The sequence below is a fragment of the Chiloscyllium plagiosum genome, chromosome 13 (assembly GCF_004010195.1).
Source record: "Chiloscyllium plagiosum isolate BGI_BamShark_2017 chromosome 13, ASM401019v2, whole genome shotgun sequence".
In the NCBI taxonomy this organism is placed as follows: domain Eukaryota; kingdom Metazoa; phylum Chordata; class Chondrichthyes; order Orectolobiformes; family Hemiscylliidae; genus Chiloscyllium; species Chiloscyllium plagiosum.
The window spans coordinates 8146389-8169600 of record NC_057722.1 but is presented as its reverse complement, the minus strand read 5'-3'; the positions used below and the strand labels follow the sequence as shown (position 1 = coordinate 8169600).

Sequence of the window (23212 nt, the reverse complement as noted above, 5' to 3'; positions counted from 1 at the left end):
AACCATCACCAGTCACCTCTCTCTAATGAGAGAGGAGCCCTGTGGTTCAGTAAGACTCTGTTGACTTTGCCTTTATATAGTATGAATGTCCAAACCTCTTTTCAAAATACTAGTAACGAAAACTTCAAAGGATGACTCTCGCCTTTTTAAAATCACACCTTTTGATCAGACTTCTTGATACTATCCTAATACCGATTTACAGAGTACACTGTCAGTTTTTATTTGCTGATATCCTCTGAAGCGTTTTGGACATTTTACAAAGCTAAAGAGGCTATTTAAATGCAAATGCTGTGCCTCCCTTGGGTTGCACACTGAAAACTGAGTTCTGCTATTCCCAGGCTCATTAAAAAAGTTAAAGATTTTATGAAGAATTCCTCAAATTACCAGATTTTCAAATCCAAATTGACTTAAAATGAGAACCAGATTTCTGTACTAAACAAAACTCACAATTTATTATAAATATTTAGCATCTAGCTACTGCAAACAGTTATAAACAGTCCAGACAGAATTACACGCACACACTATAAACATACGCACATACGCACACACACACACTGTATATATACGCACACGCTATACACACATGGTTAAATAGATTGTCGACAAAAGAGAAAAATTGGAAAGCCAGTTCAGTGATCTTTGTTCCCAGGTTCTGTTGAGATGATATTTATGACTCTACTGCTAGCCAGCAAGCTGCTTCAGTCACCTTTCTCTGGTTTCATCCTCTGGTTGACAAGAGACACGAGGATGCTGGTTCCCTTATAAAAAGTCTCTGTTGTATCAGTTCAAAGTTATAGTTTTACAGCAACTATTGCAGAAAAGATAAACTTTTTCATTTAAGTTTACAGAGGTTTGTCTGCAGAGAACAGGGAGACTGCTCCTAAGCTGGAGAAGAACTGAAGACCTCTCTTGCTCTTGCTTTCATGCTCTCTCTATCTTTCACACTCACACTCTTTCACTCTTCCTATCACTCACTCTGTAACTTGTTCCTAACTTTAATGTTTCCAGTTCCCTGAGAACAAGTCGTATAGTTGACAGACAAAAAGGTTGTTATCATTGATAAATGGTTACTAGCTCATAGACGAATCAACCTCTGTTGCCAGTAAAAGCTACATCCGTACACCCTCTGAAATCCAAATTGTTGCAACTCAGTCTCTAGTTACTGCTTATTCAAACACTTGCTGACATGATACCTGCCATGGGTGTCAGTTTGCTTACTTTTCAAAACAGCTGCCGCCCTTTCAAATTCCGTTTTTGAAAACTGCTCCTTCTGATTTCAGTTCACAGTTTTTATAAACACCAATACCAGACACAGTCCTCACCTTAGAGTGTTACTTCACCTGAGATTTTCTTGGCTGACAGACTCAGAATGAACACCTGCCAGTCGGCAGTCCTATTCTGGATGCCCAGACGCTATCAGTGGACTATTGGAAGAGTGTAAGAATCTGGAGTTATTACCCACCCCCAATTACCAATCCCCATTCTACCTGATGCAAATTGAAATGCCGAGCTACATATATCAGAGTGGAAGAGGACAGGTGCTGGCTCCACATTGCCATGTTGTCTATTTTAAGGTGACAGACAGAAATTAATTGTTCTACCCTATTGTACAACCTTGAACTCCTTCACTTCGCACAGCACAAATTAGGAGTGCAAATCCCCTGGAGGATGCAAGAGGGGTGACAAGAAGGGAAGATAATTGGGTGAGATGGCCTTGGAGAGATACATGCTCCCGTCTCACCACCTCACCAATTAAGTGCTGGTTAATAAGGTCCATTAGGGACTTTTCAACTCACCAGCATTTTAGAATGTTAACTGGCAAAGTAATAGCCACTTAAGGGCCTCAATCCACCAGCTCTCCAGTTACCTGCTTTCCCGGCAGGTGACAAAAAATGGCTGCTTTTCCTTCTTGGTTGTCAGGGTGACCTTCCTGTTGGGTTGCCGTGGGCTTCCGTTTGCTCCCACTCTATGGAAATTAGGCACAGACTGGGGGTCGGGGGTGGGGGAGCAGGCGGCAGGCAAAGGTGTGGCCTCTGGGGGAAAAAAAATATCATCCTTACTTTTGAACCCCTCTTTTTCCGGTGACGCCAACTCCGACTCCAACCCCACGAGAAACCAAAGAAAATACCGTTGGATCCCCTGGAAAGTAAGCTTTGGCCAATGGCGTTTAGCAGTCAAACATTGAGGCCTAAAATTCCCCAAAAAGCATAGCCTGAAAAAGACATTACTTTGGCAGATCCTTACATGCCTCCATGGGATGTGAGTATCACATACAAGGCAAACTGTGTTCTCAATCCTCAACTGCCCTTGACTGAAGTCCTCCCGCACTGCTGCTTAAAACCTGCCTCTTTGCCTTGGCCTTCAGTCAGCTGTTGTCCTGCCATCACTTTCCATGGTTTGGCACAAACGTTTGTTTGTTAATGCTGCATGAAACATCCTGGGGTGTGCCTTTAAAGGTGTTACATGGGTGTAACTTGTTGATTCCATCTGCAATGAAATTTGACATCCCTGAATTGCGATTTGCAAATAAGATTGACTTGTTGCCTGGGTTATTGGAAGATCAAGGATATTCTTTTCGACTGAACAACCTGTTCTACACAAACACCTGCAAATGATCTTCATATTTGGACTTGTATTTTACCATCTGTTTCTTCACTGTTTTGGAATCCAATTTTTAAACCAGTTGAACCTGTTGATTTAGAATTGTCATCTAAGTGCCTAATCCAAAGGGAATCCTGAGTCCTGAATGTTGATGTTTTTTAATACACTCAGGATGTGGATGGCACTGTCTGAGCCAACTGTTATTGCCTGTCCCTAATTGCCCTTGAGAAGTTGGTGGTGAGCTGCCGCCTTGAATCTTTGCAGCCTACCTGCTGCAGGTTGACCCAAAATATCGTTAGGGAGAGAGTTCCAGGTTTTTGTCCCAAGCAACACTGAAGGGACAGTAATATATTTTCAAGTCGGGATGGTGAATGACTTGGAGGGGAACTTGTCACTCTTTCACGTGTCTGGAAGGTTAGAGGCTGCCCGACTTGATGTGTTTGGGCAGGGTATAGAGGAAGTTGGGTTCTAGAAACAGATGAATCTTCACGTAGCAAAGAATGAGGTAAAGGGTACTTTGTTAATCTGTCAATTTAGTGGGGTTGTTAGGAATGATTTCACATTCTCTCCTCCCCTATCTAACTCCAGTCTGTGTCGTCTCTCTATCTTTCAGTCACCCCCACTCCCACCTCTGTGCCCAGCTTGTGTTGAGTGCTTTGTTGGGTGTTGTTTTGTGGTAATTAATTTCTCTAAGAAAGCTGGAGGATTATGTCGTTGAGCTTTATAAGTAATCACCTCCATCAGTTGGGACTCCTGTCCACTACTACCACACATTTTATAAGTTTCTTCACAATTAATTGTACATTTTTTGTGATCCTTATTGATTACCTCCTGCCCATCCTCCCCTACAGCTTATTGAGTTAGCGTCAGGATCAAGAGGGAAGCCAAATAGTGCCAAGGGAGAGCAGGGAAATCTCGCGGAAGTCATATGCAGGCAGACCCGAAACAACAGAGCAGGCCATTCAGCCTCTGAAGTGAACCGTGTCCAGCCCACATATAGGACAGAGCCAAACAGGAAAGAGAACGTGACAGGATTGAACAGCATGCACTGACGTCACAAATTGAATGAGCTTCCCAGTCCGAAAGCACCATTATGACAAAGCTGAATAAAACCACCACACCATTTTAGCGGGGATGTCAACGGTCAGGCCTCTGCTCTCAAAAGGTGGTTGAATTTTGGAACTCTCTTCCACAAACAGCAGTGGATGCTGAATCAGTTATTCACAAAAATTTACTTGCCGCAGATTTCAAATTAAGGAATGTGGGCCAAAGATCTATGGAGTTATGTCACAGACCACCCATAATTTCACTGAATGGTGGAGCAGGCCTGAGGGTCTGAATGGCCTATTTCTGTTTCTAACTGACTTTAGAAAGCCCAAAAACAGAAATGAAAATAGCCCTAAAATTTGAAGGCAAGGATGTATGGGTAGAGTGCAAGAAGAATGCGTAAGAAAATAAGAATATGCGGTGGAGCTTTGAGGTTGCTATGGTTGGGAACAGTCCTGCAGAATTTCTGGAGGGTGGTTGGGAATCTGTTTCTAAAGCTTGCATTTCAGATGATCAGGAATGCCATTCTTCACCACCAAGGAACTTGAACTCATCCAAATCTCTGCTGTCTGTGTTCCAATTCTGACTGAGTCCCATTGCCCCCCTAACTCCTGTGCTTAGATTAGATTCCCTACAGTATGGAAACAGGCCCTTCGACCCAACAAGTTCACACTGACCCTCCAAAGAGTAACCCACCCAGACCCATTTCCCTATCCTATATTTACCCCTGACTAATGCACCGAACACCTTGGGCAATTTAGCATGGCCAGTTCACCTGATCTGCACACCTTTGGATTTTGGGAGGAAACTGGAGTAACCAGAGGAAACCCACGCAGACATGGGGAGAATGTGTAAAGTCCACACAGACAGTCACCTAAGGCGGGAATCAAACCCAGATCCATGCTGCTGTGAGGCAGCAGTGCTAGCCACTGAGCCACTGTGCTTGCTGACCTCGACTGGCTCCTAGTCTGCCAATACCTTAAAAGTTCTCGTCCTTATTATCCTTCCTATCTCTGCAATCTCCTCCGAAGCTGCAATGCTCTGAAGCCTCTGCACCCCTTCAATGTTGGTGCCTTGACCATTCTACACTTTAAGCACCCACAATTGCTTCGGTCCAAATCTCATGATCATCTACTCTTCTTAACCCCTCATCCTTTAAGATGAGCCAAAATGCAACTTCTGTGGAAGGATTTTGGTTGCCTGTCCCAATATTTCATGGCTTGTTTAGTAATGCTGCTGTGATGTGCTTTGGAATTTGTATTACAACATCAAAGATGGAGGATTTTTGGACTACAGTTGGTGGTGTTTTCACCTCTGGGCCAGGATTTCCAAGTTCAAGTCCCACCTGCTCAAGAATTATATCATAGCATCTCTCAACAGATTGATTAAAAATAATGACGACCCGAGAGGTGCTGTGTGAACATAGGTTGTGGTCATTGTTGTGTGGAGGTCAGTGCTTTGTGAACAGAAGCATCCACTAAAATTGAACTAGTCAGTCTCACACCCCAATCAGGTGATCATTCATTGGATGTTTTGGTGCTGTTTGGCACTCAAGGAAAGTTTGTTCTCCATTACCCTGAGATCCTGGTGAGTATAGAAAATGGTGCAAATGCCGATGTTGATTGATATCAATAAGTTTGTTGGAAATAGGGGATGTTTCTCTGTTTGGCTGAACTTTCCCTTCTTTTTGTGTTTCTTGCTCAGGTTCTTCAGGGGTGTGGTCATCTCAAATCAGTAAGCAAGCGGTCAACCGAGGATGATCCAAGGAGACGTGGGAAGCCGTACCCAGTGGAGGAGAGGCCAGTCAGTCTTGCCACTCCGCCCATGGACAGATTGGTAGGTACTACATGACTCCGTTTTAAGATTCCTATTGCAATGAACACTGCTATTGCTGAGTGTCTTTGAAAGAAATGAAGTCTTTCTAAGAACTGAGGGCCGGTTGGCTGTTGGGCTCCGGGGCGGCACTGTCATTGTAGGCCTTAGGAGCAAACTTTGAATGTCACAATGTGTTCAAACTTACTGACCACTGGAGAGCCATTATCCACTTTCAGACACTGATGGTCTATTCATTTGGGAGGTGATGGGGAGACCTCTACGGCCAATTTGGACGTCCAGATGCAACGGGAGGGAAACAACAAGCCTATGACAATCTTCTGGAGCAGTCATTGTTGTTGAAAACCTGAAACAAAGAACAGAAGAGAGGGTCATCAGGACACCTGTTATATAGGTTTGTTCACCCACTGTGTGAACAAGAGCTGTCTGACATAATGCCAAGCAGCTTACTGACCCGTATTGTTTCTGGCTTTTTAATATATCATTGGTGAGGGAAATCGTTTACATGTCTTGGCGAGGGGAATTTGAACTGTTTCCAAACTCACCAAATGTAACAGCCCATCTCCACCTGGGGTTTAGCGGTCAAAGTGGTTCTGAGGAGGGGAGGGGGTCAAATTGCTAAGAAATAGGAGCAGGAGTAAGCAATTCAGCCCCTTTGTCTTAGCTCAGTCAATCATAGCTGCCCTTACTGTGGCCCGGACTTCACTTTGCTATCTAGCTCCCATAGTTCTTGATTGGGTTTGGTACACGTTGGTGATTGTGTAGCATTCCCAGGAGTTTAGGCTCTGGAGTGTTGATCATTTGAGTCCCCTTCACTTATTGTGCCTTCTTTTGACTTGCTGCACAGCTACAGGGAAAACGAAAACAAGGAAAATGGCCACATGGCCCAGCGGCAGTGCAGACAGCACTGCCATATTGTGGCAATTAATGCGACGCCTAATGAATCCCAGCACCCACTGTGTGAATAAGATCTGACCCCCATAAAGCTTACTGACTCATATTGTTTCTGAATGTTTAATCTATCATTGGTGAGGGGAATCAGTTATGTGTCTCGGTGAGGGGAATTTGAATTGTTTCCGAGCTCACCTGATGTAGCGGCCCATCTCCACCTGGGGTCAGGGGTCAAGGACATTTGGAGGGAGGGCACATTGCAGTAATGGCTGTTGTGTTTTCAGGTTACTGAAGTCAAGATGAAGCTCCGCGATGTTCGACAACTGTGGGTCACGCTCCCCAGTGCACTGTGCAGTGAGAAGGTGACGGCAGGGTTGGCCAATGAGGACAGGTGTTGGAATGGGCAGAACAGAGGGAGGTAAGAAGGTTAAACTCCCGAAACCCCCCCCCCCCCCCCCCCCCCACCCCCAACCTAACAGCACTGTGGGTATCCCTATGATCCAACCAACTACAGTGGTTCAAGAACACAGCTCACCACCACTTTCTCCAGGGCCATTAGAGATGAGAAGTAAACACAGATCTAGTCAATGTCCACACCCTGTGAATTAATTTTTCAAAAAAAAATTGTCCATACCTATTCTAAAACAGGTTTGATGAGCCTTGCTCAGTTGTTGACAAAATAGAGTGAACAAGTCAAACAGGACATTTCCCATTTCAGTTCTGAGATCACCAACAGATATTGATGTGCCTTTCATTTTCTCATTCTTCATATTTGGGCCTAGAAAATGAGTTACAGTCAACCATGTGAGGCCCTTATAATAAACACTTGGTGTGCTTTGTGTCAGACCTTATAATAAACACTTGGTGTGCTTTGTGTCAGAGATCACATTGGGAACTCTGATTTTCACAAACTCCTCCTCCCCACTTGTTGTGCTTTTCTGTCTACCCCGATCTCCTTAGTTACTCACTCTCAGCCTGATCTTCAAATACTGAGCTATCCCTCGAACCTTTCCCCATTGATGGTTACTCAATCAGACACTGCACCTCTGCTATCATTGATCTCTACCTTGTTCCCTCCGCTGCGCTACCTCTTGCATTGCTTTCCAATGCCTAACAATCGGTGCAGGAAAAAGCCATTTGGCTCCTCTTCCCAATCTTAAACCAAACCCTCCCCGTTTCCCAATTCTTCCTTCTGAAAGTTTTCCAATGTTTTGAAATATCAGGAACTTGAGGACCTTGTTGAGCTGGGGCAGTGGCTCAGTGGTTAGCACTGCTACCTTGCAACACCAGGGACCCAGGTTCGATTCTGCCTTCGGATGACTGCGTGGAATCTTCACGTTCTCCCCATGTTTCCATGGGTCTCCTCTGGTTGCTCCCGTTTCCTTCCATAGTCCAGAGATGTGCAGGTTAGGTGGATTGGCCATGCTAGATCGCCCACAGTGGTCAGAGGATGTGCAGGCCAGGTGAATTATCCATGGGTAAAGCAGGGATAGGGTAGAGGGAGTGGATCTGGGTGGTCTGATCTTTGGAGGTTGGCGGGGACATGATGGACTGAATAGTAGGGATTCTGTGATTCGATGAAAACAGGAGTTGAGGTCTTGGGCCGTTCAGCCATGATTTAATCGAATTGTGGGGCAGACTCAAGGGACCAAACGGCCTTACAGCTGCTCTTGTTTCTTGTATACTATTTTCTGGGACTCAGGCTGTCTGCACCTTTAGTGCTGCTGTATATTTTTCTCTCTATGTCCCACCTGTTTAGTACATTTCTCATGACTTTCCGGGTGAGCAGGACTCTGACCTGCCTCTTTCAAGAGAAATCTAGAAGCAAGGGAAGTGCCTCTGAGCCATTAGTGAGCAGCTGGAGAGAGAGAGAATCTGGAAAGAGGGGGAATTTGAGTGCAGTCAGAGGGGAAAGACTTTTTAAGGACATGTATTATTGAATGATGTGGTGGGGCACTGGCTTTATGGGAGAGAGCAGGGGCACGGGGAGTGGGGCTTTGTGTCTGGTTGCGGACAAACCAAGTTACATCAGAAAATCAGGGGGCTTGAGCAAAGCCCTGAGCTTTCTGAGGAACGTTGGGACTGAGAGGAGCAGGGCCAGGAACACAAGAAGCTTGAATTGTATTCACATGACGGGACATGCTGGAGAAGACATGGACCACAGCAATATGATGATGTTGGGAATTTTTCGAAGCACAGCTGAGGGAGGATAAACCACCATTTCAGGACCAAGAATATTGTTAGCATAGGTCACTGTGTTCAATACAACAGTCGAATGAGCAACATATAGGGGAGGCAATGGTCTTCAGGTGTAATCCATGGACTATTAATCCAGAGACCCAAGTAATGTTCTGGGGACGTGGGTTCAAATCCCGCCCTGGCAGATGGTGGAATTTGAATTCAATAAAGGATCTGGAATTCGGAAGCTAACAATGACTAGGAATCAATTGTCGATTGTCAGGAAAAACCCCGTCTGGTTCACGAATGTTCTTCAGGGAAGGAAACTGCCATCCTCACCTGGTCCAGCCTGCACGTGACTCCAGACCCACAGCAATACTTGACACTTAACTGTCCTCTGGGCAATAAATGCTGGCCTAGCCAGTGATGTTCTGATCCTGTGAATGAGTAAGGAAAATTAGCACTAACTCTCAGATTTATTTTACTCCATATGGTGTTTAAAGCAATACCAATTTGGCAAGTCTTGAGAGGATAATCTTATTTTACGTTGTGTAGTCCTTACCTCTATGATCAAAATATCCCATTGTCACTCATCTTTATAGGGAAGAAGTAATTAAGAGCAGGAGTAGGCCGTTCAACTGGTAAAGAAATTCCTCCTCTTTTCAGCCCAAAGTAACCTCCATTTTGTCATCAGACTGTAACCCCTGTTTCTAGATGTCACAACTCCCTCCCTCCCTCTCCAGCCTGGGGGATACCATTCTTCTTGCATCAACCCTGTCGAATCCTGTAAGAATTTCATCTCCTTCAGTAATTTTTGGGCTAAAGAGGCATGGCAGATTTAAGCCAGAGATAAAGGGGAATTACTTCTCTCAAAGGCTTGTGAGTCTGCGGAATTCACTGCCGCAGAGGGTAGTAGATGCTGGGACATAGAGTAAATGTAAGGAGGAGGTAGACAAGTTTAATCAGTAAAGGGTTGAAGGGTGATGAGGAGCGGGCAGGAAAGTGGCGTTGAGACCAAGGTGAGATCAGCCACGATTGTACTAAATGGCAGAGCAGGCTCGAGGGGCTGAATGGCCTATTCCTGCTCCCAGTCCTTACGTTTTTGTGATCACCCCTCATTCTTCTGGATTGTGGAAAATACAGACGCAGCACCTCCTCATTCTTTCATCATGGAATAATCCCTCCATCCAGCAGACAGAGGTTTCTCACACAAAAATAGCAAGTTGCAAGCTAATCCACTCTGTCACTCTGCTTCTAAACTCAGTTTATTTTTCCCTCGATTGTATAGTGTGCAGGTTCACAAAGAGATGAAAGGTGTACAGCTGAGGAGGTTTTTCTATAACCTCCTCAGCTGTACACTTTGTATTTTCTATAAACAGCTAATTTCTACTGCCTTGTTTTCACTTTGTTTTCTTTTCTGTAAACCACAAAGCACCTCGTACCTCTGAGCTTTTTGTCAGTGGATCATTTCATGTCTGTTTTCTACCTTGACTATTTCTGATCCTCAGATTGTTAAGGACAGGAATAGGCCTTTCAGCTCTTCAGAGTTGCTCTGATGTCCAATTAGATTATGGCTCATCTGTATCTCAGTTCCACTTTGCCTCATTCGTTCCATGGTCGCCAGTTTAATGAATCCTACTTTGCCTGAGTCTTTTGAGTTGAGAGTCTTGAGATCTGTTCATAGTTTCTTGAAAGTGGAGTTGCAGTTAGATAGGATAGTGGAGAAGGTTTTTGGTATGCTTGACTTTATTGGTCAGTGCATTGAGTTTAGGAGTTGGGAGGTCATATTGCAGCTATACAGGACATTGGTGAGGCCATTTTTGCAATATTGTGTGTAGTTCTGGTCTCCCTCCTGTAGGAAGGATGTTGTGAAACTTGAAAGGGTGCAGAAAATATGTACAAGGATGTTGCCAGAGTTGGAGACTTTGAGCTGTAGATGGAAGCTAAATAGGCTGGGGCTGTTTTCCCTGGAGCGTCTAAGGCTGAGGGGTGATCTTATAGAGGTTTATAAAATCATAGAGTTATAGAGTCATGGAGATGTACAGCATGGAAAAAGACCCTTCGGTCCAACCCGTCTATGCCAACCAGATATCCCAACCCAATCTAGTCCCACCTGCCAGCACCCGGCCTATATCCCTCCAAACCCTTCCTAATCATATACCCATCCAAATGCCTCTTAAATATTGCAATTGTACCAGCCTCCACCACTTCCTCTGGCAGCTCATTCCATACATCTACCACCCTCTGCGTGAAAAAGTTGACCCTTAGGTCTCTTTTATGTCTTTCTCCTCTCACCCTAAACCTATGCCCTCTAGGTCTGGACTCCCCCATCCCAGGGAAAAAACTTTGCCTATTTACCCTATCCATGCCCTTCATAATTTTGTAAACCTCTATAAGGTGACCCCTCAGCCTCCAACGCTCCAGGGAAAACAGCCCCAGCCTGTTCAGCCTCTCCCTATAGCTCAAATCCTCCAACCCTGGCAACGTCCTTGTAAATCCTTTCTGAACCCTTTCAAGTTTCACAACATCTTTCCGATAGGAAGGAGACCAGAATTGCACGCAATATTCCAACAGTGGTCTAACCAATGTCCTGGACAGCCGCAACATAACCTCCCAACTCCTGTACTCAATACTCTGACCAATAAATGAAAGCATACCAAACACCGCCATCACTATCCTATCTACTTGCGGGGGGGCAAGGATACGGTAAATAGACAAGATCTTTACTCCAGGGTAGGGGAATCCTAAATTAGAGGGCATAGGTTTAAAGTTAGAGGGGAAAGATTTAAAAGGGACCTAGGCAGCGGCTTTTTCATGCAGAAACTGATGTGTGTATGGATTGAGCTGCCAGAGGAAGTCAGAGAGGCTGGTACAATTGCAACATTTAAGAGGCACCTGGATGGATGAATGGAAGATGATAGTAATAGGAAGAGTTTAGAGGGATATGGGCAAAATGCTGGCAAGTGGGACTAGATTAATTTTAGGCTATCTTGTCGGCATGGACAAGTTGGACCAAAGGTTCTGTTTCGGTGCTGTACATCTCCATGACTCAAAGTGTTTGATATTCATGTGTTGAGCTGTTACAGGTGGCCATGTTTTAGAAGTGTTGAGAGCAGTTTCCTAGCCAGCAATTGTAGGATTTTAATGGAGTGAAGAATCAATGGCCAGAAGAATGAAAATGCAGATTTGTGCTGCTTCTAATAATCAACTTCATGACTGAGCTTCATTGATTTAGCAGCCTTAGTGATTGACCAAATCTTCGTGTGTGTATGTGGAGATATGAGGATAGATTAGCATTCGCTAGTTCTTTTAAACTTAGCTTGGGAAAAGATCACTGTTTAATTTGGAACGAGACATCCCTTTATAGAACATTTCCTCAGGATACTGAGTTGAGTGGCACAAAGAAACCCCATGAGAAACCAGTTGCTCCATAAAGAAGGGCTGTCTCTCTTTCTCCAGGTGCCTTGTGTTTCGGCTGAGGCTGGGGGAGTGCACCAGCATTGTAGCCCACTACTCTGCAGCTTGTAACATAAAATGAATTACTTGTGTCCAGTTACAAGAATGACCTATTAAATACTTTGTCTAAATCTAAACAAGAATATCTGACCACCATATCTCTTAATTTATCATCTCTTAGTTTATCAAAAGTTATTCAATAAGATGCAATAATTGGTTAACATTCGCAGTCAGTAATATAGATGCTTATCCCCAAATATTTCCCACAAAGACACACTTCAGGGGGGACAAATAAACAGATTGCTCTGTGGAGAAAAATGAACATTTTAGACAATGTGTTATTTTGAAGGCAACAGACTGAGCACAGGAAGTTGCCCCTTAGGTCCCTTTTAAATCTTACCCCTCTCCCTTTAAACCTATGCCCTCTAGTTTTGGAACCTCCTACCCTGGGGAAAAGACCTTGTCTATTCACTCTGTCCATGCCCTTCATGATTTTATAAATGGGGAGAAAATTCAGAAGTGTCCAGCATTCTCTCAAGGTAAACTTGCAGGTTGAGTCAATAGTTAGGAAGGCAAATGCAGTGGTGGCATTTCTTTTGAGAGGACTTGAATATAAAAGAAGGGATGTATTTCTGAGGCTCTATAAGGCTCTGGTCAGACCACATTTGAAGTTTTGTACGCAGTTTGGGTCCCCATCTCTCAGGAAGGATGTACTGACCCTGGAGCATGTTCAGAGGATGTTCACGAAAATGAAAAGCTTAATGTATGAGGAATGTTTGAGTGCTCTGGGTTTATACTCGATGGAGTTTAGAAGGATAAGGTTGGGGGGGGGATCAAATTGAAACATACAGAATATTGAATGGACTGGACATGGTGAATGTTGGGAAGATGTTTCCATTGGTAGGAGAGACTAGGACCCGAGGGCGTAGCCTCAGAGTAAAGGGAAGACCTTTTTGAAACGGAGTTGAGGAGAAACTTCTTCAGCCAGAGTGGTGAATCTGTGGAATTCACTACCACAGAAGGCTGTGGAGGCTAGGTCATTGAGTATATTTAAGACAGAGATGGATAGGTTCTTGATTGTAAAGGGGATCAAGGGTTATGGGGAGAAAGCGGGAGAATGGGGTTGAGAAACTTATCAGCCATGATTGAATGGTGGAACAGACTAGATGGACTGAATGGCCTACTTTCTGCTCCTATGTCTTATGGTCTTATGTTCCTGACTTTGTTGCTTTGACGTTCTGATGTGTGGTCAAGTTGCTGATTGTGCAGGTCATTTCTGTAGACACTAATTGCTCAGGAAGTACATTCTTGAGATGTTCCTTCAATCACTCTTTCAAAAGAATAAACAAGTTTCATCTTAAAGTGATGTAGAGGGTTTTCTTTCCTGAAGTGACAGAGATCAGCTGGGCAGCTTGTTCTTAGCAAGGCTTTCCTCCAAAAGGACCTCAGCAAGTCAGTCACAGTTCAAATAACTTGAGCAAAGTCTACAACAGTGCAAACAGCTATCACCAGTCATATAATTTATAGGAAGAGTTGTTAAAATAAATTCCAATGTTCGTAGTGAACTTTCAATGACCTCTTTAAAAGAAAACTATATCCACAATACTTGAAATAATTTGCTTTTTCTGCAATCCATCAAAACTTAAGTGTTATTACATATTACATATAAAGCATCTTCACAACATTCTTTCCTTTGTCTATGGTTCCTGATATTTGACTGTAAGTAGCATAATTAGATATTATGTAGCACTTATAATACAACCCATTAGATACTTGTGGCCTGCTTTTTCTTGTCCTGTTTCTCATCTCACATTTCCCTAGGCCTTCTAGCTATGAAATAAGGTTTGGACAGTGACTCAACGATGTTCCTTCTTTCCTTGTTGTATGGCTACACATAGCTAAGGGGACATCATTATAGGCAAAGCAGTACCAAGTGCTAAGAAAGCAAGTCAAAGACACCCTATCAAATCATAGCTATAGCGATAGAACTATGGATTGCCTTCATAACTGCCAACGGCAGTGTTTTTTTTCACTCTTTACCTGTGTGGTGGTTGGTTATCAGTGGCGAGGTCAGCATTTATTGACCATCCTTAAGACATTTCAGAGGAGGATAATTCAGTTGCCCACATTGCTATGGGTGTGGAGTCATGTGTGGCCGAGACTTAAAGGATGTCAGTGAATGGGTGGTTTGTTTATTTTTGACAAAAGATGGTATCCCCACTACTGAGACTATCTTTGAATTCCAAATGTTATCAATTTAAATTTAAACTCACATCAGCTGTTGTGGTGGGTTCTGAACCGGTGTCCCCAGAGCATTAATTAGCCTTGGCCTCTGGATTACGAATTCAGTGACCTTAACACTACGTCACTGTCTCCACATGATTGTAAGTGGGGGCACGTTGTGCAAGGACAGGGGGTGAACTAGGAGCTGACACACCTTGCTTGAAGCCTGTGATTGTCTCCCTTGACAACAGGTTAGCAAGTAGGCACGTTGTGAAGAGTGAAGTCTAAATTTGAGTCCCTGCCCATTTGATTTTTCTAACTGATACTTGAGATAGTCATGTTTCATGTTGGAGGTTAGCATTCGCACTGCTACTATGAGCTTTTAATCCTCCTCAATTGAACTTGTAAATGTTATTTAAAAAAACACAGACCTTTTTAAGAATTCTATGGGCTTTGTACCAATAGACAAGGTGATGTCTCATGGCAGAATCCAACCTGGCATTGCAGGATGCACTGTGCACCCCTGAGGATTATTAAAGTGTACGCTGCTGATCTTGTTAGGGAGCAACAAATGGATTTTCTCCTGCAGCAGACCATCTGAGGAAATCTCTTTCCTTATTGATTATTGTGCTGAAAAACTACCCAAAGGGAATTGTGCAACTTTAAATAATGGGGATGCATGCTTTTTTTTTTAAAGAAAATAATGGAAATTTGTCGTTTGAGTGGTTTTCTAATTAAAAATCTTATCGACTGAATTCCAAAGCTTGTGTACGGAGATGGGGGCTTGGAGCTATTAAGTGCCATATTAGATTGCTCAGTCTATGTTTCAACAGTGGTTGTATTTATCCGAACCAAGCAGATTTGGTTTCTTCTCCCTGAACTGCACTGTATTGCAATTTCATAGCAGCTGTCATTGCAGGCGTGTAATGTGACCGAGGCTGGGTAGTGTGGCTGGTCAATGGAACAATGTAATTACCAAGCTCAGCATCTGTCGGGACACAGGTTTCACGGAAATCTGTGGAGCCTTTGTCTATCTGTATGTGTATGTTTGTGCTTTTGAGCTCTATTTCTCCGTTCTCAATTACATTGCTCGACTTTGTGTCAACAGCAGCAAATTTGACCCACTGCATTTTGTCACAGGGAGCTCAGGTTGTGCACTTACTGGCCACTGGGGGTGCCACCACCATGGATACATCGACACCTTTAATCTCTGGACTGTTTAATATTGTTGGAGGGTAGAGGCACAGTTAACCCCCTTGGATGTGAAATGGATTTTCTGACAGCCAGACAGTCATTATTCTAGACTTTGTACAAGGGAACCCATCGCAACAGACTGTGAAGTAATTGCCAGAGAAATCGAAGATTTTACTGGGCAGTCCCTCTGTGCCTGTTCCAATGTCGTTTTGTAAAATAATTAATCAGGAGGAAAGCGTGTATTGTTGAAAACATGCCTTCATCACTCCCCCACCCCACCCCCCCCAGGCCACACCTCTGCTTGACAGCTTCCACTTGGCTAATCCGACATCACTTGCCCCTGCTCTGCACCTGACCCTCACCCCAGAGAGTCCCAGCCCTTCTCTTTCCGGCTGACCCGACATCACTTGCCCCTGCTCTGCACCTGACCCTCACCCCAGAGAGACCCAGCCCTTCCCTTTCCCCTGAGCACACCCCCATCCCATCGCATCGCTCAGGAACTGTCTCCTCCCCACCCCCACCCCAGTCTGGAGCTGCTGGCACTGGTTATGTGCTCCCCATTTTCCCTCCTTCTCACCTCTGCCCCTCCCCCCTACAGGCATGACACCTCACCCTCCACTACCCCATTCTGCACCAGGTAGAACTGACCCCATTTCATCACCCACCCCACAAAGTCTGTTCCTCCTCTCTTCCCTCCCAATCTCCACACTTGATTCCCCCTTCTCCCAATAACCACTCTTGCATTCTGGCACCATATCCATGTGACACCCAGGCACTACCCACCTGGTGCCCTATCCCTTATCTATCTGGCATTCCAACACCTGGCCCATTATCCTCTACCTAGCTTGTGCTATACTTACTTAGCACCCTACACACAGACACCACATATACCCAGCACCATGCACACCTGGCACCACACTTCCCCAGCACCCTGCACACCAGGCACCACACTTACCCAGCACCCTGCCCACTTGGTACCACACTCACCCAGCACCCTGCACACCAGGCACCACACTTGCCCAGCACCCTACACACCAGGCACCACACTCAGCTAGCACCCTGCACACCTGGCACCACACTTGCCCAACACCCCACACTTCTGGCACCACTCTTACCTAGCACCTTACACACCTGCTATGTCACCCCTTTCCCATTGAGCACCCTGTCCTCCCAGCGCCCTCATGTCACACTGGCGTTGCGTACTTAATATTTGACAGCAGCTCTCGGAGTGGCTTGCCTGCTATCCTGGACCTTTAAGTGTCAGAATGCAGCAGCTCCATGCTGCAAAAGAGGTGGAAATTGTTTACCTTCCTCTGACAGTTCTTCATTACAAAAGAAAGGTCAGAATGGAAGTATGGCTCTGCATTTCTGACCGACGCTCAGCAGAATTTCCTGTCAGAAATGCAAAGCTCACTCCTTTCATAAAGAACTAAGAGGATGGAGTGAGATTGCCATTCCCTGGAAAATCCAGCCTAGTATATCCCAGTCAAGTCCTTGACCTTTACTAAATACAGATAACCCGGCTTGAATGTACTTAATGATCGAGAGAAGGATTTTCCTGGTCGCGAGGCAGCTGACTCGAAGATGGGTCTGAAGGCCCCCTAGATGGGAAGACAGTTTACATAAACCATGACCTTCTGAGGGTCAATTCATTGGAGCAACCAAGTATCCCCCATCACAGGGGGCAGCTGCCAGTCTTATGGATGCAGATATCTGGGAGGCTCCTGATTGTTCAGGGGGGGCGTTAGGGGCTCTGCGTGGGCAGAGGAACCTTCCCTTGGAAGGTGCCAGCCTGCCTGGCCCCTCCAATCTTCCATTTAAAAGTGCCTCTTCCTGGGGGCACCTCCATTTTGAGACAAGGCCCTGCCTTAGCAGCAACCACCTCTCCCCATGATTAATCCATCGTTGGTTGCAATCAAAGAAAAGACTACCTCCAGGAAAGTTGCTCTGCTCACCCGTCTGTTGGCCAGTGTGACCACTGGACCATCATCTCTGTCTGCACCGGGGTTAACGAAGCCCTTGATAATGACCTGCCTCAAGTCTTTTGCTGGCTGTTTGGTCATGGGGTGCATCATGGGTGAGGGCAGTCCTGCCATTGTCCATTACTAAAGGGGCTGGAAGAAAATTATTCTGGTGAATTTCTTTTCCTCCTAACTATTCTTGTGGAGTTGATAAGTTTTCGTATCCCTTGCATTATTGAGATCTGACAGCAAGGCACCAAGTACAAGACCACCTGGTTGAGCACAGCTCACTGCCTTAGGAGATTAGCCATTTACCAAGTGTGTCCCAACAAAGTAAATCTATCCTGGACTAACGTGTCCCATTGCCTTGGTCTGATTGGTTGGCTTTGCCATAGAAATACTTTGAGTTTCACCCAGAGCTGTAAATCTGGTTGCATCATCATTAAAAGCCCCTTTAACCTGGTTTAAATACCTATCCTCTAAAGGATAGACAATAGGGTCTAACCTCGAATTACTTCAAAGAGTCTGATTTGAAGCATTTCAATATAAAACTGTTTGGATTAGTCCTCATCCCTGTTTTCTCCGATCCTCCCAAACTCCATTATCTCTTCCCCCTCTCTCCGCAACTCCCAGTACCAGAAGAGGGCACGGTTGGTTTCTACACACACTGCATGATTGCTTGTTGCATCTCGCCATGTCTGACAGGTATCTCCCAGAGGTCATGGCGGATGGATTAGCCAATCAGATTAACAATCCAGAGGTTGAGGTTGACATCACCAAACCGGATATGACCATTCGCCAGCAGATCATGCAGCTACGGATAATGACAAATCGACTGCGGAATGCCTACAATGGCAATGATGTGGATTTCCAGGACACGAGTGAGTAGTTACACTGTTCTGTTGTCATTGCCCTTTGTTTTTAGTGGATGTGCTCAGTGACTTAAGAGACCTCCCAAAGAGAGGTTCCAACCAATTCATCAATCCTTAGGATCAGGTCTTATGTTTTAACTTGCTTGATGTTTTCCTGTCAATAATCTACTTGCTCCTTCCTCCACAATCTTATATTAATTTTACTGGGGACAGCTATAAGCATTGGCCCAGCCAGTGACAGCCTTACCTCAGGGAATGAAAAAAATTTCCATCTCTTGTCTTTTTCTTGCCTTGTCCATTGTTTGTTCATAACTCTCCTTCCTCATTTGGTTCATCCCTCCCTCTGATTTCAATCTCATCCCTTTTGCCCTTCACCTCTGCATTCACATCCTGTCATTGGTTTCTTTGTTCATTCTGTGCAGCCCTTGCTCCCTCAATTATCTGTCTAGAACTGAGATCGTTTTCACATTGTCCAATTTTCTCCTGACACTTAGTACACAGCACTCATTTCACATGAAGTGAAACCTGCTTCCGTGCACATATCCTAACCCAAACCCTGTGTAAGATTCAATCAGCAAAATCCTAGGGTTTATTTTGTGACAACAACTAGCGTTCATATGAGGATACCTATCCAATCCTCCATAAACCTTAAATAGACAGAAAATGCTACACTGCCAGACCACTCAACACTCTAAAATGAATAGTCAGATTTACTTATAGACTAAATAATAGAGAACCATTACTGACCAATATAGTATAGCAAGTGGAAGTAAAATCCTTCGAATAATAAAAGGGATTCAGATCACATGAAGTTAAAATAGACTTGAAATAAGTCCATATGCTTCCAGAGTTGCAAGTTGAATGAGGTGGATACAGATTTCGAATCCAGTGCTCAGGTCTCCTAGCAGACCTAAAACTGAGTAATATATTAACATGGGAATTATTTGTATGGTGATGGCATTGAAGTCTGCACTTCTGTGTTGAGATCCAATGTCAATGTTGCGCACACTGTAGAGTAATGGTTTGGTGATTACATTAATTAGATTAATCTAACCCATGGTTTGTTAAGTTGTTCTTGTTGACATTTCAAACTGCCAGTTCCCACCATCAAGTGATCTTTGGCATAATTAACTGAGAAACGGTGATCCCACCAAAATAAATCCATCCTAGACTAATGTATCCCAATACCTTGGTCTGATTGGTTGGCTTTGCCATAAGAATATCACGTTTCACTCAGAGCTGTAAATCTGGTTGCATCACAGCCTGGTACTGATGTAAAATCTTCAGAACATGTTAATGTAAGAAACAGCAACAGGAGGAGGTCATTCATCCCCTCAAGCCCCAATAGGTTAATGGCTGATCCAACAATCCTTATATCCACTTTCCTGCCTTTTCCCCATAGCCCCTGATTCTCCTAATGATCAAGAATTTATTTTAGCCATAAATAGACATTAAGGACTCTGCCAACTTAGCTCTCTGTGGCAAGGATTTCTCAAGACTCTTAACCCTCTGACAGAAGAAAATGCTTCTCGTCTCAGTCTCAAGTTGATGCCCCTTAATTCTGAGACTTTGCCCTCTGGTACTATGAGGGGAAGCATTCAGCGTTTTCCCCACCAACCACTTAATCCTGTAACTCTCAATGAGATCGCCTCTCATTCTTCTAAATGTCAGTAAGTAGAGTCCCAATCTATTTCGTCTTTGCTAATAAGACAATCCTTCCATACCAAGGATCACCCTAGTGAACATTCTCTGAACTGTCTCCAATGAAATGATATCCTACCTTCAAAAAGGGACCAAACTGCTCACTGGGTAAAAGCAAATTCCTGCGAGATGCTGGAATCTGAAACCAAAAGAGAAAATGCTGGAAAATCTCAGCAGGTCTGGCAGCATCTGTAAGGAGAGAAAAGAGCTGACGTTTTGAGTCTAATTGTCAAAACTAAAAAAAGGGAGAAATAGGGAGGTATTTATACTGGGCTGAGAGAAGGTGAGGCATGGCTCCAGAAGCAAAGGTAGCAATAAAGAGGTGATAATGACAGTGCATAGAGAGATGATAGGGAGGTTAGGAGCTGTGAATGACAGAGGCTGAAGCCAGTGCGATGTGACAAATTATGTTGGGGGGGGTGTGAAGCAGAGGCAAAATGGAAAACAGGGGAGAAGGGTAGCAAAGGGGGAAGAGGAGAGGAAAAAGGTGATGAGAGAGTGGGGAGATGAGAGAATCTTGATTCTCTCTCTCTCTCTCTCTCTCTCTCTCTGGCACATTCTAAATGCCTGTGTCCATTTTGTCGAAGGAAGTGGCCTACATAAACCTTTCACACTGAAGTTACATTCTCCTGTCACGTGTTGTGCTCCAGAGTCTATGTTTTACCTCAGCTCTATCCGTAGCTCCATCTTTATTTTCATTCACAACTGAGAGTGTCACTGGCTCGGCCAGCATTTATTGCCCATTCCTCATGTCCAGACTGTTTTATGGTCATCATGAGACTCTTAATTCCAGAGTTATATGGAATTCAAATTCTACCATCTGCCACAGTGGAATTTCCAGATCACTGCCTGGGTCTTTGATTACTAGTTTAGCGATAATACCATAAGGCCATTACAAATTTGGCATGTTAAAGGTCCTCTATAAAAGCAAGTTGGCTTCACTGTTGGTCCCAGTTATTGCATTTAACTTGAATCTATTGGCTGATCAATCCCATTGTGTAATTGTCCCGATAAGCTGGTGGCCAGCTACCACCTTGAACTGCTAAAGTCCATTTTCTTCTAACTGTAAACGCAACGTTGCTGGGGAATCATGTCTGACTTTAAAATGGAGTTTGAATTAAATTGGATGCATTCTCGGCAGTGTTCCATGCTCTGTGATCCAGCTTTATCTGAAGGGTAAAGCAGGCATTGACTCGCGATGTGTAATGGGAAAGGATACTTCAAAGTTTGTGTGAAGATTTGTAGCTCGGGTGCTCGTTGCTGTGGTTCTGTTCGCCGAGCTGGAAGTTTTTGTTGCAAACGTTTCGTCCCCTGGCTAGGCGACATCATCAGTGCTTGGGAGCCTCCTGCGAAGCGCTTCTTTGATGTTTCCTCCGGTGTTTATAGTGGTCTGTCCCTGCCGCTTCCGGTTGTCAGTTTCAGCTGTCCGCTGTAGTGGCCAGTATATTGGGTCCAGGTCGATGTGTTTGTTGATGGAGTTTGTGGATGAATGCCATGCCTCTAGGAATTCCCTGGCTGTTCTCTGTCTGGCTTGCCCTATGATACTTCAAATTTAACGCACTACTAGATTTGCTCTTTCTCACATCCTGCATCCGTAGTAACCTTCCTCCTCTTGTTTTGAAGCATGAGCTTAGTACATCTCTGTCTGTGGTGTTTGTGTCTGAATATTTTTTCAAGACCAGGACCACAGTGTCCCTATCTCTTGCTCACATCCTCCACGACCTTTCACATCTCCACTTCCCCACCCAGACTGTCGCCTGTAAACTTTGGATCTTGACAGATTACATGCTGGTCAAAGTTGCTCCTGTTGTTGCCTGTTTCTGTCCCTCTCACTGTGTGCTATCTGAGATCATAGAACCCCTACAGCGTGGAAACAGGCCATTTGGCCCAACAAGTCCACACTGACCCTCCAAAAAGTATCCCACCCATATCCATTCCCCTACCCTATTACTTTACATTTCCCCTGATTGACACACCTAACCTACACAATGGGCAATTTAGCTTGACATTGTATGCTCTTGAACTTACTGGCCTGGCCACTCTCTCCCTAAATGACCCAAGATAGGTTCCACCCTGACCAAATAAAGTAAGATTTGGGTCATATTTCCAGGCATTTCCATTCACCATACATTCATTCGAAAGCTGTTTCAATTCTGTCTTCAAGTACCACCTCCAATCTCTCACTCTGCAGTTCTGCTGGCTTCACCTAAATGCTAGGAGTCTCATGATTGCTTGCTGAAAAATGTGGATCTTCCCAATTACCAATTGCATCCTGGGATGCTGCTGTCTCCCATGAGTTCTCAATACTGGCTCAGTGGTTAGCACTGCTGCCTCATAGCACCAGGGACCCGAGTTCGATTCCACCCTCGGGTGACTGTAGAGTTTGCACGTTCTCCCTGTGTCTGTATGGGTTTCCTCTGGGTGCTTTGGTTTCCTCCCACAATCCGAAGATGTGTAGGTCAGGTGGATTGGCCAATCTAAATGGCCTTACAGTGTCCAAGGATGTGAAGACTAGATGGATAGGCAGGATTGCAGGAATAGGACAGGGAGGTGGACGGGTGCCATGCTCTTCAGAGTGTCGATGGGCTGAATGGCCTGCTTCCACACAGTAGGGATTCTGTGAAACTCCAATCCCACAATGACCACAGACACTGAATACTAAGAAGATACACCCTCATTGAGTGGTCTAATCTACACTTCTGGTCTCTAGAATTAGGACCCCATGTTTCCCAAGGCAACCCAATGCCCATTTCATCATTTCCTGGAGTTGCACGCATGGAATATAACTGGATCTGGAGTTGAGTCTGTCCCTGACCTAGGCCTGTGAGTGAGCTGAGTTCCAAAGTTGGGTGTATATCTTTGGACTGATAGGGCGATGATAACTGACTCTTCCTCATTAACGCCTTTGCACTTCCTATAGGTGATGACAGCAGCGGGTCTGGGAGTGGTGATGCTTGCTTGGAAGATGGATGCAGCAGGAGACGGTTCTTCAATGCTGCGACCCGGTCACCTGTTGTCTACGCCATCCCAGAACAGAGCGGGAAATCCAACCCGGGAAACGGAGGCAATGTCCTGCAATGCTCAGCTGCCTCCTTCCACCTGCTGGCCTTGGCCCTTGCCCTGCCATTTTTCTGTCGGTAGAATTCTTCATGGGGCATGAGAGAGAGAGAGAGACTGAGGCAAAACCTTTGCCAACAAAAAAAAAGGACAAGCGTTTTGTTTAACTTTACATCAAAAATAAAAGAATCTTATTTG

The 23212-nt window shown here is 44.7% G+C and overlaps 1 protein-coding gene across 1 annotated transcript in view; it reads left to right on the top strand.

Annotated features, from left to right (window-relative positions):
* LOC122555733 (glypican-1-like) overlaps positions 1 to 23212 on the top strand; it is a 192444-nt gene extending 169232 nt beyond the window's left edge. The window contains exons 6-9 of the mRNA XM_043701793.1: positions 5353 to 5484; positions 6657 to 6790; positions 18090 to 18265; positions 22878 to 23212. Of these exons, the coding sequence (XP_043557728.1) occupies positions 5353 to 5484; positions 6657 to 6790; positions 18090 to 18265; positions 22878 to 23098 (663 nt within the window). The 3' untranslated portion in view covers positions 23099 to 23212. The remainder of the gene's footprint in view (positions 1 to 5352; positions 5485 to 6656; positions 6791 to 18089; positions 18266 to 22877) is intronic.